The 16,943-nt window shown below is 31.4% G+C and overlaps 1 protein-coding gene across 1 annotated transcript in view; it reads right to left on the bottom strand.

Moving 5' to 3' along the window:
- Window positions 1-9,801: 9,801 nt before the first annotated feature.
- LOC111629377 (CD151 antigen-like) overlaps window positions 9,802-16,943 on the bottom strand; it is a 26,668-nt gene continuing 19,526 nt past the window's right edge. Inside the window, exon 5 of the mRNA XM_023373268.1 lies at window positions 9,802-10,985. Within this exon, the coding sequence (XP_023229036.1) occupies window positions 10,911-10,985 (75 nt within the window). The 3' untranslated portion in view covers window positions 9,802-10,910. The remainder of the gene's footprint in view (window positions 10,986-16,943) is intronic.

The following is a 16,943-nucleotide window of genomic DNA, read 5'->3' on the forward strand; positions in this document are numbered from 1 at the left end:
AAATGTCAAATTAGATATACTTTTCTTTCGTGAGTATAATTTAAAAGTAATTTAAACTAGAATTGCGTTCCCAACTGAAGCGATTCTCGTTAGATCATTAGAGGACACTAAATTAAAGCGACTGGTAACTTTCGTAACTTTATTATTTAAGTTAAGGAAGTTTTAGAACAAAGGTCGATGCAGTGGGGACATTATACACGTCACTTTTCTTGTTAAATATAGGAATATTTTAAACTACATTAAAAATAAATTAGAACCAACTGGAATTTTTTCTATAGACTTACAGTGGGAATTCTAAACTCAATATACTGTCGTTATTGTTTTATGAATAAATTTTTATGCAACGTATATTAGCATTATGCATATAGGGTCAATTTTTCCAGAAAAAATGGGAGAAAATTGGTATTTAAAAAATTTGGCAAGAGCTTCTCCGTATTTCGAGTATTGGGTAGCACGGGTTCGTTTTGTTTACGTTTTTACAATGAAAAATTTTCCCACCGATTTAACATGGGGATGACCTTTGACCTAATATCTCCCATTCTAGGTCTAACTGTAAACTTTGGCCTCTGTCACCATACACCATTTTATTACTGCTATTAAAGTGTAAAATTTCATTCGAATAGGTCGAGTCATTACTTCACAAGACATTTCGGCAATTTGTCAACTTGAGTCTACTAAGGAAGCTTGCTCACTGCGCTTCAATTATTTTTGTTGTGGATTTTGTACTAAAATAAAAAAAATGACTAAAATGGCAAAATTATACTACAGTACAATTATCAATTATGGTACACTCAAAATTCATTAATGGAATCTGCAAATTATGATATAAATTGATAATGTTGTGAGGTTGCCGACTGGGGTGTCAATATCAAGAGGTTGAGGGGTCAACAACCATATGTGGGAGTGAAATATTCACCGAGTCAGGCATCCACCGTTTAAACCATTTAATGAAATATAAAATTTTCTTACAAAAGAGCTGCTAATTCATAAAAGTCCGAAAGTTCTTTAGGCTGTTTTCTCTCGGTCCCTCGATGTTATCGAGATTGTCGGCACCGGGGCACCTTATTCATCTGCGAACGGATGGTCCTGGTAGTAGGGATGATTCTTGAAGCGGGAGAACAATTCCAGGAGAGCAAACGTTGCTCCGAGGAAAACGAAGATCCAACACCATAAGTTGACGGATACAGGAGCGATAAACAATGATCCAAGAACGCGATTTTATAAGTTTTACCCCCAAAGTCGTCTTGTGATTGGTCTCTCATCATCACTTGGTGACAATTCGAAATCTGTTGGAAGGCGCGGGAGAGGTCAACTTCGCGACTAAATACGACTCCTCTCTAACGTTTCCCTCGAATTTGGTCTTTTCTTGTAGAAAAGACCAAAGTCGAGAGTAGAAAAGACCAAAGTCAAGATTAATTCATCTTTTGTTTTAAATTCTATAGAAAAACTGTCATTGTTCAAACGAGACCTTTAATTCTTCCTATTCGGGTCTGAAAAAGGAAATCTTCAATATCTCTACATAAACCTTGATTTGTCGCTGGTTTTAATCGCGATTGTTCAAAATTCGCTGGCCTCGGCCACGTGGTCGTCCACGAAGCATTTTCGATGAAATTAATCCAACGAAATAGAATAACATAGAGTGCCAGTAGCGCCACTTTTTGAAGCTGATTGAAGAGAAGGATGCCAGGACAGTTTCAGTGGTCATATAGTGAAGCGTACCGTAAGAAATAATCATGCCACATTTTTGTGCCACTATCAATTGTACCAACAGGTACAAGAAAGGTTTGGGAATTTCATTTCACAAGTAAGTTATAATTATTAATCTTGCTCACACTATACTTTTCTATGACTAATAAAACGTTTTAAAGATTAATTTAATAAAAGTAAACGAAAAGTGTCGAACTTCAAAACGCTGTCTAATTTATAAACATTTAAATAATTAGAAATGTTTTGGATAGAAATCTTATACATATCAAATTATGAATTTTAGAGTGGTTAATATCAGTGATAAGTAGGCCTAAATCGGATTCCATTCTTGTGATAGTGAAATTTAAAATATGACTTTTTCTTTGTCAGATTTCCACTTGCATCGTTGGAAACCAAACAATAATAGAATTTGTTCATCTCATTTTGAAGAAGCGTGCTTCAATTATAATAATGGTAGAAGATATTTACAACCAAATTCTGTTCCTACAATTTTTTCATTTCCTCCACATCTTCAAAAATCCCTGCAATAAGACGTTTGGAAAGAAAACCAACATCTAAAGACCCTATTTCAGAAGCCTTTAAAGAAAAAATTGCAAAGAGAATATGAAGTATTGTTTACCATCTCCAAAGAAAGTGCATGAAATGTTAATTTTAACAAGACAGAAATGTGAATGGCTACAAAAGAAACTTAAATACAGCAGACAGTGTAATAAAAGAAATTCAAATAAGATTGTCAATTCAAAAAACATTATTCAAAGGCTCAGAGAAATGCTTTCTAAATCTGATGCTATAATGATAGAAAATAACTTTAATGGACTGCTTTGTAATCTATTAAATCATCAGCTTTTTGGTAATGTAGGCAATGATTATCCAGAAGTTAAAAAGTTTGCTTTAACTATTCACTTTTATTCTAGTAAAGCATACAAGTATCTAAGACAGTTTATTAAACTACCTGCTCCTAGTTCTGTACGGAAATGGTCTTTTTATATTGATGGTAGTCCTGGCTTTACTGAACAGTCTTTTATAAAAATCAGAGATTAAACTAAAATTTCAACTAGTGATGTAACGAATATTCGGTTAATATTCGGTATTCGGCCTATTCGGCCTATTTTTTACTATTCGGCCGAATACCGAATACCTAAAAACAGGAGTAATAAATAACAAAAACAGTAAATTAATCATTTTGGTATTTAGATTTAATGTTATCGAGTTAGTGTTGTTTGTTTATATTTATTTATAACTTGTAACATGCACAAAATAAAAGAGAAAATAATATTAGTCACATGTATTTACAATTTATAATTACAAAGATCAGCACACGTACACACCTATTCGTTCGAGAATCGTCACACATCTGAGGGTCTGATCGTGCCTATCCTTCTTTTTAAGCGCTCGTCTTTGCTCTTCCCTTTCTCTTACCTCTATCGCTCTAATCCATGTATGCCTGTGCATACATCATAATACGCGCTCACGATACTTTCGATTCGTCACTTTTCCGTCGTAGAGTTCCCATTTTACAATTACGTGACTCAGCCTGGTGATAACGGAGAAAAGAGACAGATAGGACGTCGATATAAGTCACAGTTATGATTTCACAGATTCGAGACAGCTTGATAGCCCGAACGGCCCCAGGCTTTCGCCCGTGCACGCTAAGTGACTTTCATTACAAGCATTTAGCTTTCCGAAGTCTATGACAACAATTGTTTGGCATTGACGGCCGCGAATTTCGTGCCAATAAGCTGCCTCGACTTGTTCGATTATGTTATCAACTCAATTTCATATTTATTTTCACATTTTCACTTCGCGGTCCTTCTCTGTTCTTTTTCCGTTATTTACAAGTGTAGGTCATTTGATATCATCATTTAGCACATACTTTCATGACACTCTTGTCTGTCGGCTACAACTGCCAAGAATTAACGCGATTGGAGAAGCGTAGTGACAGCAGGCCAATAGAGAGCAGGAACCTTGCCATAATGCGGTTTGCGCGCCAATTTTCGTACGTGCGTTAATCAAGCCGAATAGTTTGGCCGAATATTCGGCTATTCGGCCACGCTCCTGGCCGAATATTCGGTATTCGGCCTGAGGCCGAATATACTATTCGTTACAACACTAATTTCAACCCATCCACTATTATGTTGCTTAATTATTGATGAAATGGCAATTAAAAAACAAGTTGATTCGGATGGGAAAGAAGTAATAGGATATATTGATCTTGGTCATGGAAATCTTAATGATGATACTCCCATGGCAACAAAAGCACTTGTATTTTTACTTAGTGCAGTTAACAAAGGCTGGAAAATTCCTATTGGTTACTGTTTGATTAATAGAATACAAAGCACAGTTAAAGCCAATCTAATAAAACAATATTTAGAAAAATTATATTTAGTTGGTGCTTTTGTAATTGCAACATGTGATGGATCTGCATCAAATATTTCAATGTATAAGGAATTGGGAATTAACTTTGATGTAGAAAATTTGAAAAACTGGTTTTATCACCCTTCAACAAAAGAAATTAAAGTTTATGCATTTCTTGATGCAGCTCATATGTTGAAATTAATGAGGAATCGTTTGGCTGATCTTAAAGTTCTAAAGATGCTAAAGATGGGTGAGAATGATGACAGAATTATTAAATGGTACTATTTTATTCAGTTATATAACTTAAAGAATAAAGAAGGTCTTCATGTCTCAAATAAACTAAAATCATATCATATTGAATGGTGGAGACAAAAAAGAAGGTAAATATAGCAGCACAGACATTAAGTAGATCTGTAAATAATGCTTTTATATTTTGTAAAGAAAATTGCATAAAGGCTTTAATAATGTTGATGCAACTGCTGTATTCACATTGAAAGTAAATGATATATTTGACCTGTTTAATTCTTGTCAATGGGAAGATGGACAAAGAGTCCAGTCACAAACAGAAACAAAAACCACTTTTTGAAAATTATTAACCACGGAATTGATTATTTCAGTAAACTGAATGATTGTAAAAACTGTCCACTTAAAGAAAGAAGGAAGATTTCAATAATTGTTCTAATAATTGATTTAAAAAATATAGAACAAATGGCAAATCAATATGTTTGGAGTAAAAAGCCATTATTAAATTATCTTCTAACAAAAAAAATTCAGCCAAGATCACATTGAGTTATTTTTTCTGCAATTAGAAATAGTGGTGGTAACAACAATCCCACAGTATTGCAGTTTAGATCAGCATATAGGAAGTGTTTGTTAGCTTTTGGAGATGGAGAAACTCTGGCTAATAATCAATTGAACTGTACAAATATCGTTCCATTTAGCATTTCAAATCAAAAATATATAGAAAAGCAAGATAATAATAAAGCAAAATATTTTAAAATTTGACCATTCTTATATTCCACAATATGAACCACTAACACTATTCTGAAAAAGTAATAAAATATATTGCTGGAATTATTGTGAAATCATGTTCTAAAACTGCTAAATGTTTTTCCTGCGTGAAGCTTTTGTTTGGAAATAAAACAAATTTAACAAAGGATAGCTTAATATTTATAAAAGATCAAGGTGGTCTATATATTCGTATGATCATAAAATTATGTTTTGTTGCTGAAAAAGTTCTCAGAAGAACCTTTCCAGTACGAATAAAACCAGGAAAAAATTGGATTATGAAGTTATAATATGATACAATTAATTTAATTTCAACTACTCATCTTTCGTAAGAATGAGCATCTTTTCACTGCAACTCAGTTAAGTGAATATTCTCATTACTCGCTTCTTGTGAAAGCATTATTGAAACAATTTTTTATAATTTGTATTAACTGTGTGTGTCAAATGGAAAGTATTAAGACAAGCAAGACAAATAATAATTTTTGTAAACATTTAAAAGACAGTGATACACATCGTTTTTTAAATATGATATACAATACAGTAGAGCGTCGATTATCCGAAAGAATTCCAGTCGGAAAATTTAAATTTTCTCCAGTGCTGTGGCGCTGCAATCTTTGGCTATGTCTTGGGCTACTCAAATATTTTACGTTTTTGATACTAAATTAACTTCTAAAGTATAATTTGTCATTGTTGTTATATCTTTCAATATATTTATTTTGAACGACACGACACGCAACGGAGAAAAATGTCAAGATGGGATAAATTAATACATTTTTTCGTACATAACCGGTTATCCGAAACATCGATCTTCCGAACAACCCCAGTCCCCAATTGATTCGGATAATCGACGCTCTACTGTAATATCCCGAACTTATGCGATAGGTGGGACCGAGCGATAACCGCATAAGTCGGGGTATAATTTCGCAATTTGTGTAAAATCCAAGTCGGATGTATATAAGCTAATAAATGTTCGCGTTAATCTTATCTCGTCTTTTGATTCGTTCACGGTTACAAGAAATCACCACATAGAGTCTCTCGAGTCTCCGTAGATAAAACAAATACAGAAATAAATAACACAAAATAAATTGTAGCTATGTGTCGATTTCGCGCGACACATCCGAACATGTAAGCTGAATAATAGTGTGGGGGGAGTAAGAAATCAAGAGTTGCGTGGCGCTCAAACAAAAGACGAATCGACGAGATTTGAAAATCGCGTAACTCCGGGTTCGCGTAAGTCGAGGTATTACTGTAGTGTGTGTAATATATTTTGCATTGCACTGTAAAACTTTATGCTTAATATTAACAAAGTTTACTGGGAAGACAAACTTTGACTTTGTTGCTCATAAATATGGCAAAATTACAGTGAATTTGAAGTGCAATAAAATATTTTAATAAAAATATCACAAAATACCTAACAGAAATTCTTGAGAGACAAGAAAGTAAACAAGACAGTAAAATTCCAGCAAAAGTTCAGAAGTTTGTTAAATCCCTTTAGTTCTTCGCCCGAGTTAACTTGGGCAGGTTACATAACGTTACAGAAAACTCGGTCATTTCGGCCCCCAAATTTTTTTTGGATTTTTGGAATGTTTTTTGTCTCCAAATTTTATCAAAAATTTTTACCCGCGCGAAAAAATTTTATTGCGATTTTAATTTTCCTTTAATGACGCACGATTAACGCTTGTTTTTAATGGGATTTTGATATCAAATTTCATTCATTGTCCTAAAGTTGTAGTTCACGGATTTTACTTCGGTAAAGTTATTTAAAGCTACTTTCTGATATCAAAAACGACCTCCAATAGTTTTTTAATTAATACATTTTATTATATATACGTTTAATTAAGTCGGGGGTCGGAAATCGCAATAAAAATTTGAATTTTTTAAAAATATACGGCCAGCTAGTATTCACCCTACTTTAAACCCTTGTCCTCCCGTGACGTCTATGAGAATGTCCCGGGGAATCTAACGCCAGATGTTCTCAAGGTCATCCAGCTGTGTAAACAATGTCTCATCAGTGTCAAATTTCGCAGAAAGGCGAGACAATGGAAAATAAAAGTTTGAAGCTTTTTCTTCAAAATTAACGCATTTCTTTCGTTTTTTTCAGTTTTAAGTATTTTTTATGTTTAATTACATTTATATCAAAAATTGCTGGGATCTAAAGCGATTAAACATCATGTGGTCAGAGATCGAGATGTGGTGTCAGGTTAAACATTGAGGATTGACTTTTCTTAAGACCTGATTGAGTCTAGTTTTACCTGGATACAAAAAAGAACCAATCAGGGAGAACTGAAGAAGCAGGACCAATTGAATTGTTTGATTGCAATTATATAAAAATCCTCATCTCAAGGTCTTAGCACATTTCTCTGACGATTTTTCTCAAGTGTGTTTTGCTAATCATTTTTCTTTGTTTGTGTTTTAATCTACTTTTATCCACCTGTTTTTCCAAAATTATCATCATTTACATATTTAATCTCATTTGTGTAAAAGTTTTGAATATTCACTAAATCCTAAATCTCTTCCATTTATTTAGTATAAAAATTTCTTTATCTAGCATCATATAAACTCTGTAAAAAGTAAATGGAACAGATTATCTAAAGAAAGTCCTGCTATCACTCTTAAACAAATTGTCATCTAAAATTGTGTTTGCTTGATTTTTTAATATTTGTAATTTTTTTACCTACAATTTTTAATGCATTAATGAAAATATTTCCATCTCAATATTTATTTTGAATGCACAATCTATGCTTATTATAATTATTTTATTTAGTCAAAGATTAATCTATAATTGATCATAATAAATAGAGTTGTTTTAAATTATTATTAGGCTGCAGTCACACTGTTGATGACAACAACAAAGGCAAATGATAAAAATATCAGATTTTTTTCCGTAAAACATTCATACTAATTGTTAATTATTGTATTTTCATATTAGTTGTTCATTGTTTGAAAGTTAGCCAAGATTCAACATTTGTTGTAACAGTATTGGACAATCAACATGGGCTCCCCACAATACTCTGACGTTGACAGCTGAATTTATTATATATTTCTGGACAAGTCATAGAACAAAAATCTGTTTTCAACATGCAAGATTAGCCATTCCTCCAACTTGTTCAAAGAATTGACAGTTTGCATATACATAACAGGAGAGTCCGGTCTAACATTGCAGAAATTTATGTAATAATGCTAAACCTAATGTAAATGGCATATGCTCTAAGGAACAATGTGAATGCTTTGGTGACAAACCAATATGACGACCACAGATCCTAAATGATAATGATGGCATCTTTCATTATCTGCAGTATGAATGCAGCCTTATTTCCATTCTAATTCTATAAATCTAATGAAATTAATCCTATTTTTGTAGGTGTTAATAGAAGTCATTTATCTTTTATTAAACTTCCAGGAGAAAGATGATGTAAAAGAATAAAAAAAATATCACTTTTATAATCATTGAAATGTTATCAGTGGAGCACATTATAATTAAAATATTCATCATCATTGATTCCTTTAGTTATGTTTATTTTCTTCTATGTTCTACCTCATCATAAATTTTAGGTTCAAATCCTAATATTTTATGAAGTTCATTCACTCAAATCTTCGTTCCAAATGAATTACCAATCTAACTGTACAGAGCCGGCCCTACCATAGGGCGAAAGGAGCAGCCGCTCCAGGCACTAAGTCCTAGGGGACGCGTCAGTGGTAAAGAAAATTAAAGGGTATAAATTTGGGGCAACCAAGGGCAGTGACGTAGCGAGGGGGGTGCAAAGGGGTGTATCATGCACCCGGCGCCACTCGCAGAGGGGCGCCCAAATGGTCTCCAAGACAAACCATGTGTGTTTCTGGAGCGAAGAGGGGGTGCCAATAAAGTGTCGTGTCCCGAGCGCCAGTTATGTTCGCTACGCTACTGACCAAGGGGGCGCCATAATAGGATCTCGCTCCATCCTAAAACTTGCCTCGGGCTGGCACTGTAACTGTAGCAAAATCAATTCCAAATTTAATTGTTGAATCACTGACCAAAGAGTTTGAAAGTGGAAATTATACTTTTACTAAAAAGTTATTCAATTCTCTCAATTTTAATTTTATGCCTTGTTTAGTATCAAAATATTTGAAAACATTATTATTAATTTCTTCATTATTATTCCATGAATCTATATAGACAGTTTAATGCTAATCTTGAGTTTTACAGGTATAGGAGTTTTAAATTCAATAGAAAAAAATCTTTGATTTCTCAGAATCTTTACAACTGCCTGTTCAAACTTTTAAAACACTTATCCCTGTGAGATTTTAATAAGACAAGTTTTAAGCTATTCAAATTTACATAAAACTTGACTCTTAAATATTTAACTTTTCTAAAGGTCATGGTAAATCAGTTCTTAAAAATCTGAATATTCAGACTTTTTCAAATTACATAGTGATTTGCAAAATGATCAATGTGTTCTTGTTCAACTTGTTCAGAAATCTATATTAATTTAATACATTACAGTATATATACAGTATTAATTTAAAACATTAATATTTACACACTCAGGAACATGACTAAACTAAAATTATGCTAGTAAATATATTGAAAAAAATTTTCATTTGAATAGGAATGCTTAAAATATAAAACTGTTACAGAAATAATCTCTCTTTTTCTTTTTTCTTATTAAAGCTTGTTTCTGACAAATACTGATTTAAGAAATATCTATTAAAATTACATGATATAAAATACTTCAAAATAAAAACTGAAGCATATTAAAGACACATTTTTATTACTCAACAGTAAAGATAAATTTTCATATAATGAAGAAAAATCACTTTTCTTCAATCTGATTATGCATAAAGATTAAAATTAAATGTCTATTTGACAAATCTGTTACAAAATCTGAAAAAGAAACAACAAAGTCAGTAGAAAAATTTTAAGATTTATATAAAAGTTTTACAGTTATTTTCAAAGTAGAATATTCAAATATTTCTTGTACTATTTAGTTATGTTCAGATTAATGACAACATTTCAGTAGCAACAAGTTCACAAAACAACTGCATGTACATTTGTACAATTATATACCCAACTGCAAAATGGGTTGTTTATATGGCCAATTTCTTTTATCATATATAATATATATATATATATATATTTTTTTTTATAGTTAATATTGTCTGATTAACAAGGTAAGTTACAAGTTTATAATGTACAAAAAATTTACTAAATATTAATGATCATTGTATAAACAACTGCATTCAATAAACTTGTGTAATTTTGTGGTCAGTCATATTAGTTTTAATTAAATATATATTTGAAGAATGAACAAAAGTTATCAAGTGGGAAAAAAAAACATTTGGAATGCATATACAGAAACATTCATATTTTGTTACAAACCTCTGAATTTTTGAGATTTAAATAAATTCAAACATTAGTTAACAATAAATTTATAAAATATTGCTAAATAAAATCAAAGAAAAACATGAAAGTAAGTACTTGACCACTGCACCAGATTTGCAAAATTTAATATCAAATTATAAAATTTTCATTAAGAGAGTAGTGGAAGACAAGTAAAAAAGATAATATAAATAATACTAATGTTTCAGAGTAATATACATATACAATGCAGAAAAAATGAAGTTATGAATAACAAATTGACTTATTTGATATCACTTTATACATGTATATTAGAAAATTTTAAATATATGAAAATACTTATCATCAAAAACCAATTCTAAATAATTCAATATAAACAATTTTTTTTTCTAGTATAATTTTTATCCAGATGAGTGTTACAATCTTAGGCTTGTCAGGAAATTGCTTTATTTATGGACGTGCTTTTAATAAATCCAAACAGCAACACCTTCTGTTAAAATTTTTCTTAGACATGATAACTCATACCTTCACCATTTTTTATGGCGCAGCAGAGAACAATGGAGAAAATCAATCCAAGAATCTAATAAAAAATAATTCCTCATTATTAATATTTATTATATTATCATTATTATAATTTATTTTATTATAATTATTCTATTCTATTTCTACCACTCATAATTCATCATGAATTTCAATGTTTTATAAAATTTTATATCTCATATAATCTACTTTATAACTTGTTCTAATTTTATAATTTAAATAATTTATTATATAGTAAATTATGTTATTTATTATGTTACCAAACATCTGTGAAAAAACAAATTATTATAAATGATATGCATATTTATATCTTTACAGAAAGCTAGGAAAGCCCTTATTCTCATGGCCTCCACAACTTAATTTATGAATACAATTTTAGAAATGGAAAAGATTGAAGAGATAATCAAAAGAGGTGACAGCATTTTGTTCATTCATTCTAACTTTATATTCACAAGATTTGTGTGCTTTAATAAAGACTCCATAGTTGCCATAAAAGTTCCAAAACTGTAATTAATTATTAAAATTATTTATTCTTCCCATTATGCATTTACAGTAGTTCTATTTTTCTCCAAATGGAATAGTATCTGTCTACAGTCAATCTTAAATGAAATATTTGAATGGTTGAAATTGTTTTACCAGGTGACATAGGTGGCAATGTTACCAAGCTGAACATTAATAGATGCTGTTAAGAAGGTAAAGTATTTTCATAATCTTAATCAACATATTAACTAGTGTTGTAACGAATAGTATACCGAATATTCGGCCNATAATGCGGTTTGCGCGCCAATTTTCGTACGTGCGTTAATCAAGCCGAATAGTTTGGCCGAATATTCGGCTATTCGGCCACGCTCCTGGCCGAATATTCGGTATTCGGCCTGAGGCCGAATATACTATTCGTTACAACACTAATTTCAACCCATCCACTATTATGTTGCTTAATTATTGATGAAATGGCAATTAAAAAACAAGTTGATTCGGATGGGAAAGAAGTAATAGGATATATTGATCTTGGTCATGGAAATCTTAATGATGATACTCCCATGGCAACAAAAGCACTTGTATTTTTACTTAGTGCAGTTAACAAAGGCTGGAAAATTCCTGTTGGTTACTGTTTGATTAATAGAATACAAAGCACAGTTAAAGCCAATCTAATAAAACAATATTTAGAAAAATTATATTTAGTTGGTGCTTTTGTAATTGCAACAACATGTGATGGATCTGCATCAAATATTTCAATGTATAAGGAATTGGGAATTAACTTTGATGTAGAAAATTTGAAAAACTGGTTTTATCACCCTTCAACAAAAGAAATTAAAGTTTATGCATTTCTTGATGCAGCTCATATGTTGAAATTAATGAGGAATCTTTTGGCTGATCTTAAAGTTCTAAAGATGCTAAAGATGGGTGAGAATGATGACAGAATTATTAAATGGTACTATTTTATTCAGTTATATAACTTAAAGAATAAAGAAGGTCTTCATGTCTCAAATAAACTAAAATCATATCATATTGAATGGTGGAGACAAAAAAGAAGGTAAATATAGCAGCACAGACATTAAGTAGATCTGTAAATAATGCTTTTATATTTTGTAAAGAAAATTGCATAAAGGCTTTAATAATGTTGATGCAACTGCTGTATTCACATTGAAAGTAAATGATATATTTGACCTGTTTAATTCTTGTCAATGGGAAGATGGACAAAGAGTCCAGTCACAAACAGAAACAAAAACCACTTTTTGAAAATTATTAACCACGGAATTGATTATTTCAGTAAACTGAATGATTGTAAAAACTGTCCACTTAAAGAAAGAAGGAAGATTTCAATAATTGTTCTAATAATTGATTTAAAAAATATAGAACAAATGGCAAATCAATATGTTTGGAGTAAAAAGCCATTATTAAATTATCTTCTAACAAAAAAAATTCAGCCAAGATCACATTGAGTTATTTTTTCTGCAATTAGAAATAGTGGTGGTAACAACAATCCCACAGTATTGCAGTTTAGATCAGCATATAGGAAGTGTTTGTTAGCTTTTGGAGATGGAGAAACTCTGGCTAATAATCAATTGAACTGTACAAATATCGTTCCATTTAGCATTTCTAATCAAAAATATATAGAAAAGCAAGATAATAATAAAGCAAAATATTTTAAAATTTGACCATTCTTATATTCCACAATATGAACCACTAACACTATTCTGAAAAAGTAATAGAATATATTGCTGGAATTATTGTGAAATCATGTTCTAAAACTGCTAAATGTTTTTCCTGCGTGAAGCTTTTGTTTGGAAATAAAACAAATTTAACAAAGGATAGCTTAATATTTATAAAAGATCAAGGTGGTCTATATATTCGTATGATCATAAAATTATGTTTTGTTGCTGAAAAAGTTCTCAGAAGAACCTTTCCAGTACGAATAAAACCAGGAAAAAATTGGATTATGAAGTTATAATATGATACAATTAATTTAATTTCAACTACTCATCTTTCGTAAGAATGAGCATCTTTTCACTGCAACTCAGTTAAGTGAATATTCTCATTACTCGCTTCTTGTGAAAGCATTATTGAAACAATTTTTTATAATTTGTATTAACTGTGTGTGTCAAATGGAAAGTATTAAGACAAGCAAGACAAATAATAATTTTTGTAAACATTTAAAAGACAGTGATACACATCGTTTTTTAAATATGATATACAATACAGTAGAGCGTCGATTATCCGAAAGAATTCCAGTCGGAAAATTTAAATTTTCTCCAGTGCTGTGGCGCTGCAATCTTTGGCTATGTCTTGGGCTACTCAAATATTTTACGTTTTTGATACTAAATTAACTTCTAAAGTATAATTTGTCATTGTTGTTATATCTTTCAATATATTTATTTTGAACGACACGACACGCAACGGAGAAAAATGTCAAGATGGGATAAATTAATACATTTTTTCGTACATAACCGGTTATCCGAAACATCGATCTTCCGAACAACCCCAGTCCCCAATTGATTCGGATAATCGACGCTCTACTGTAATATCCCGAACTTATGCGATAGGTGGGACCGAGCGATAACCGCATAAGTCGGGGTATAATTTCGCAATTTGTGTAAAATCCAAGTCGGATGTATATAAGCTAATAAATGTTCGCGTTAATCTTATCTCGTCTTTTGATTCGTTCACGGTTACAAGAAATCACCACATAGAGTCTCTCGAGTCTCCGTAGATAAAACAAATACAGAAATAAATAACACAAAATAAATTGTAGCTATGTGTCGATTTCGCGCGACACATCCGAACATGTAAGCTGAATAATAGTGTGGGGGGAGTAAGAAATCAAGAGTTGCGTGGCGCTCAAACAAAAGACGAATCGACGAGATTTGAAAATCGCGTAACTCCGGGTTCGCGTAAGTCGAGGTATTACTGTAGTGTGTGTAATATATTTTGCATTGCACTGTAAAACTTTATGCTTAATATTAACAAAGTTTACTGGGAAGACAAACTTTGACTTTGTTGCTCATAAATATGGCAAAATTACAGTGAATTTGAAGTGCAATAAAATATTTTAATAAAAATATCACAAAATACCTAACAGAAATTCTTGAGAGACAAGAAAGTAAACAAGACAGTAAAATTCCAGCAAAAGTTCAGAAGTTTGTTAAATCCCTTTAGTTCTTCGCCCGAGTTAACTTGGGCAGGTTACATAACGTTACAGAAAACTCGGTCATTTCGGCCCCCAAATTTTTTTTGGATTTTTGGAATGTTTTTTGTCTCCAAATTTTATCAAAAATTTTTACCCGCGCGAAAAAATTTTATTGCGATTTTAATTTTCCTTTAATGACGCACGATTAACGCTTGTTTTTAATGGGATTTTGATATCAAATTTCATTCATTGTCCTAAAGTTGTAGTTCACGGATTTTACTTCGGTAAAGTTATTTAAAGCTACTTTCTGATATCAAAAACGACCTCCAATAGTTTTTTAATTAATACATTTTATTATATATACGTTTAATTAAGTCGGGGGTCGGAAATCGCAATAAAAATTTGAATTTTTTAAAAATATACGGCCAGCTAGTATTCACCCTACTTTAAACCCTTGTCCTCCCGTGACGTCTATGAGAATGTCCCGGGGAATCTAACGCCAGATGTTCTCAAGGTCATCCAGCTGTGTAAACAATGTCTCATCAGTGTCAAATTTCGCAGAAAGGCGAGACAATGGAAAATAAAGGTTTGAAGCTTTTTCTTCAAAATTAACGCATTTCTTTCGTTTTTTTCAGTTTTAAGTATTTTTTATGTTTAATTACATTTATATCAAAAATTGCTGGGATCTAAAGCGATTAAACATCATGTGGTCAGAGATCGAGATGTGGTGTCAGGTTAAACATTGAGGATTGACTTTTCTTAAGACCTGATTGAGTCTAGTTTTACCTGGATACAAAAAAGAACCAATCAGGGAGAACTGAAGAAGCAGGACCAATTGAATTGTTTGATTGCAATTATATAAAAATCCTCATCTCAAGGTCTTAGCACATTTCTCTGACGATTTTTCTCAAGTGTGTTTTGCTAATCATTTTTCTTTGTTTGTGTTTTAATCTACTTTTATCCACCTGTTTTTCCAAAATTATCATCATTTACATATTTAATCTCATTTGTGTAAAAGTTTTGAATATTCACTAAATCCTAAATCTCTTCCATTTATTTAGTATAAAAATTTCTTTATCTAGCATCATATAAACTCTGTAAAAAGTAAATGGAACAGATTATCTAAAGAAAGTCCTGCTATCACTCTTAAACAAATTGTCATCTAAAATTGTGTTTGCTTGATTTTTTAATATTTGTAATTTTTTTACCTACAATTTTTAATGCATTAATGAAAATATTTCCATCTCAATATTTATTTTGAATGCACAATCTATGCTTATTATAATTATTTTATTTAGTCAAAGATTAATCTATAATTGATCATAATAAATAGAGTTGTTTTAAATTATTATTAGGCTGCAGTCACACTGTTGATGACAACAACAAAGGCAAATGATAAAAATATCAGATTTTTTTCCGTAAAACATTCATACTAATTGTTAATTATTGTATTTTCATATTAGTTGTTCATTGTTTGAAAGTTAGCCAAGATTCAACATTTGTTGTAACAGTATTGGACAATCAATATGGGCTCCCCACAATACTCTGTCGTTGACAGCTGAATTTATTATATATTTCTGGACAAGTCATAGAACAAAAATCTGTTTTCAACATGCAAGATTAGCCATTCCTCCAACTTGTTCAAAGAATTGACAGTTTGCATATACATAACAGGAGAGTCCGGTCTAACATTGCAGAAATTTATGTAATAATGCTAAACCTAATGTAAATGGCATATGCTCTAAGGAACAATGTGAATGCTTTGGTGACAAACCAATATGACGACCACAGATCCTAAATGATAATGATGGCATCTTTCATTATCTGCAGTATGAATGCAGCCTTATTTCCATTCTAATTCTATAAATCTAATGAAATTAATCCTATTTTTGTAGGTGTTAATAGAAGTCATTTATCTTTTATTAAACTTCCAGGAGAAAGATGATGTAAAAGAATAAAAAAAATATCACTTTTATAATCATTGAAATGTTATCAGTGGAGCACATTATAATTAAAATATTCATCATCATTGATTCCTTTAGTTATGTTTATTTTCTTCTATGTTCTACCTCATCATAAATTTTAGGTTCAAATCCTAATATTTTATGAAGTTCATTCACTCAAATCTTCGTTCCAAATGAATTACCAATCTAACTGTACAGAGCCGGCCCTACCATAGGGCGAAAGGAGCAGCCGCTCCAGGCACTAAGTCCTAGGGGACGCGTCAGTGGTAAAGAAAATTAAAGGGTATAAATTTGGGGCAACCAAGGGCAGTGACGTAGCGAGGGGGTGCAAAGGGATGTATCATGCACCCGGCGCCACTCGCAGAGGGGCGCCCAAATGGTCTCCAAGACAAACCATGTGTTTCTG

This window comes from Centruroides sculpturatus, unplaced genomic scaffold (assembly GCF_000671375.1).
Source record: "Centruroides sculpturatus isolate CEXI.00-Female unplaced genomic scaffold, Cexi_2.0 scaffold643, whole genome shotgun sequence".
Classification (NCBI taxonomy): domain Eukaryota; kingdom Metazoa; phylum Arthropoda; class Arachnida; order Scorpiones; family Buthidae; genus Centruroides; species Centruroides sculpturatus.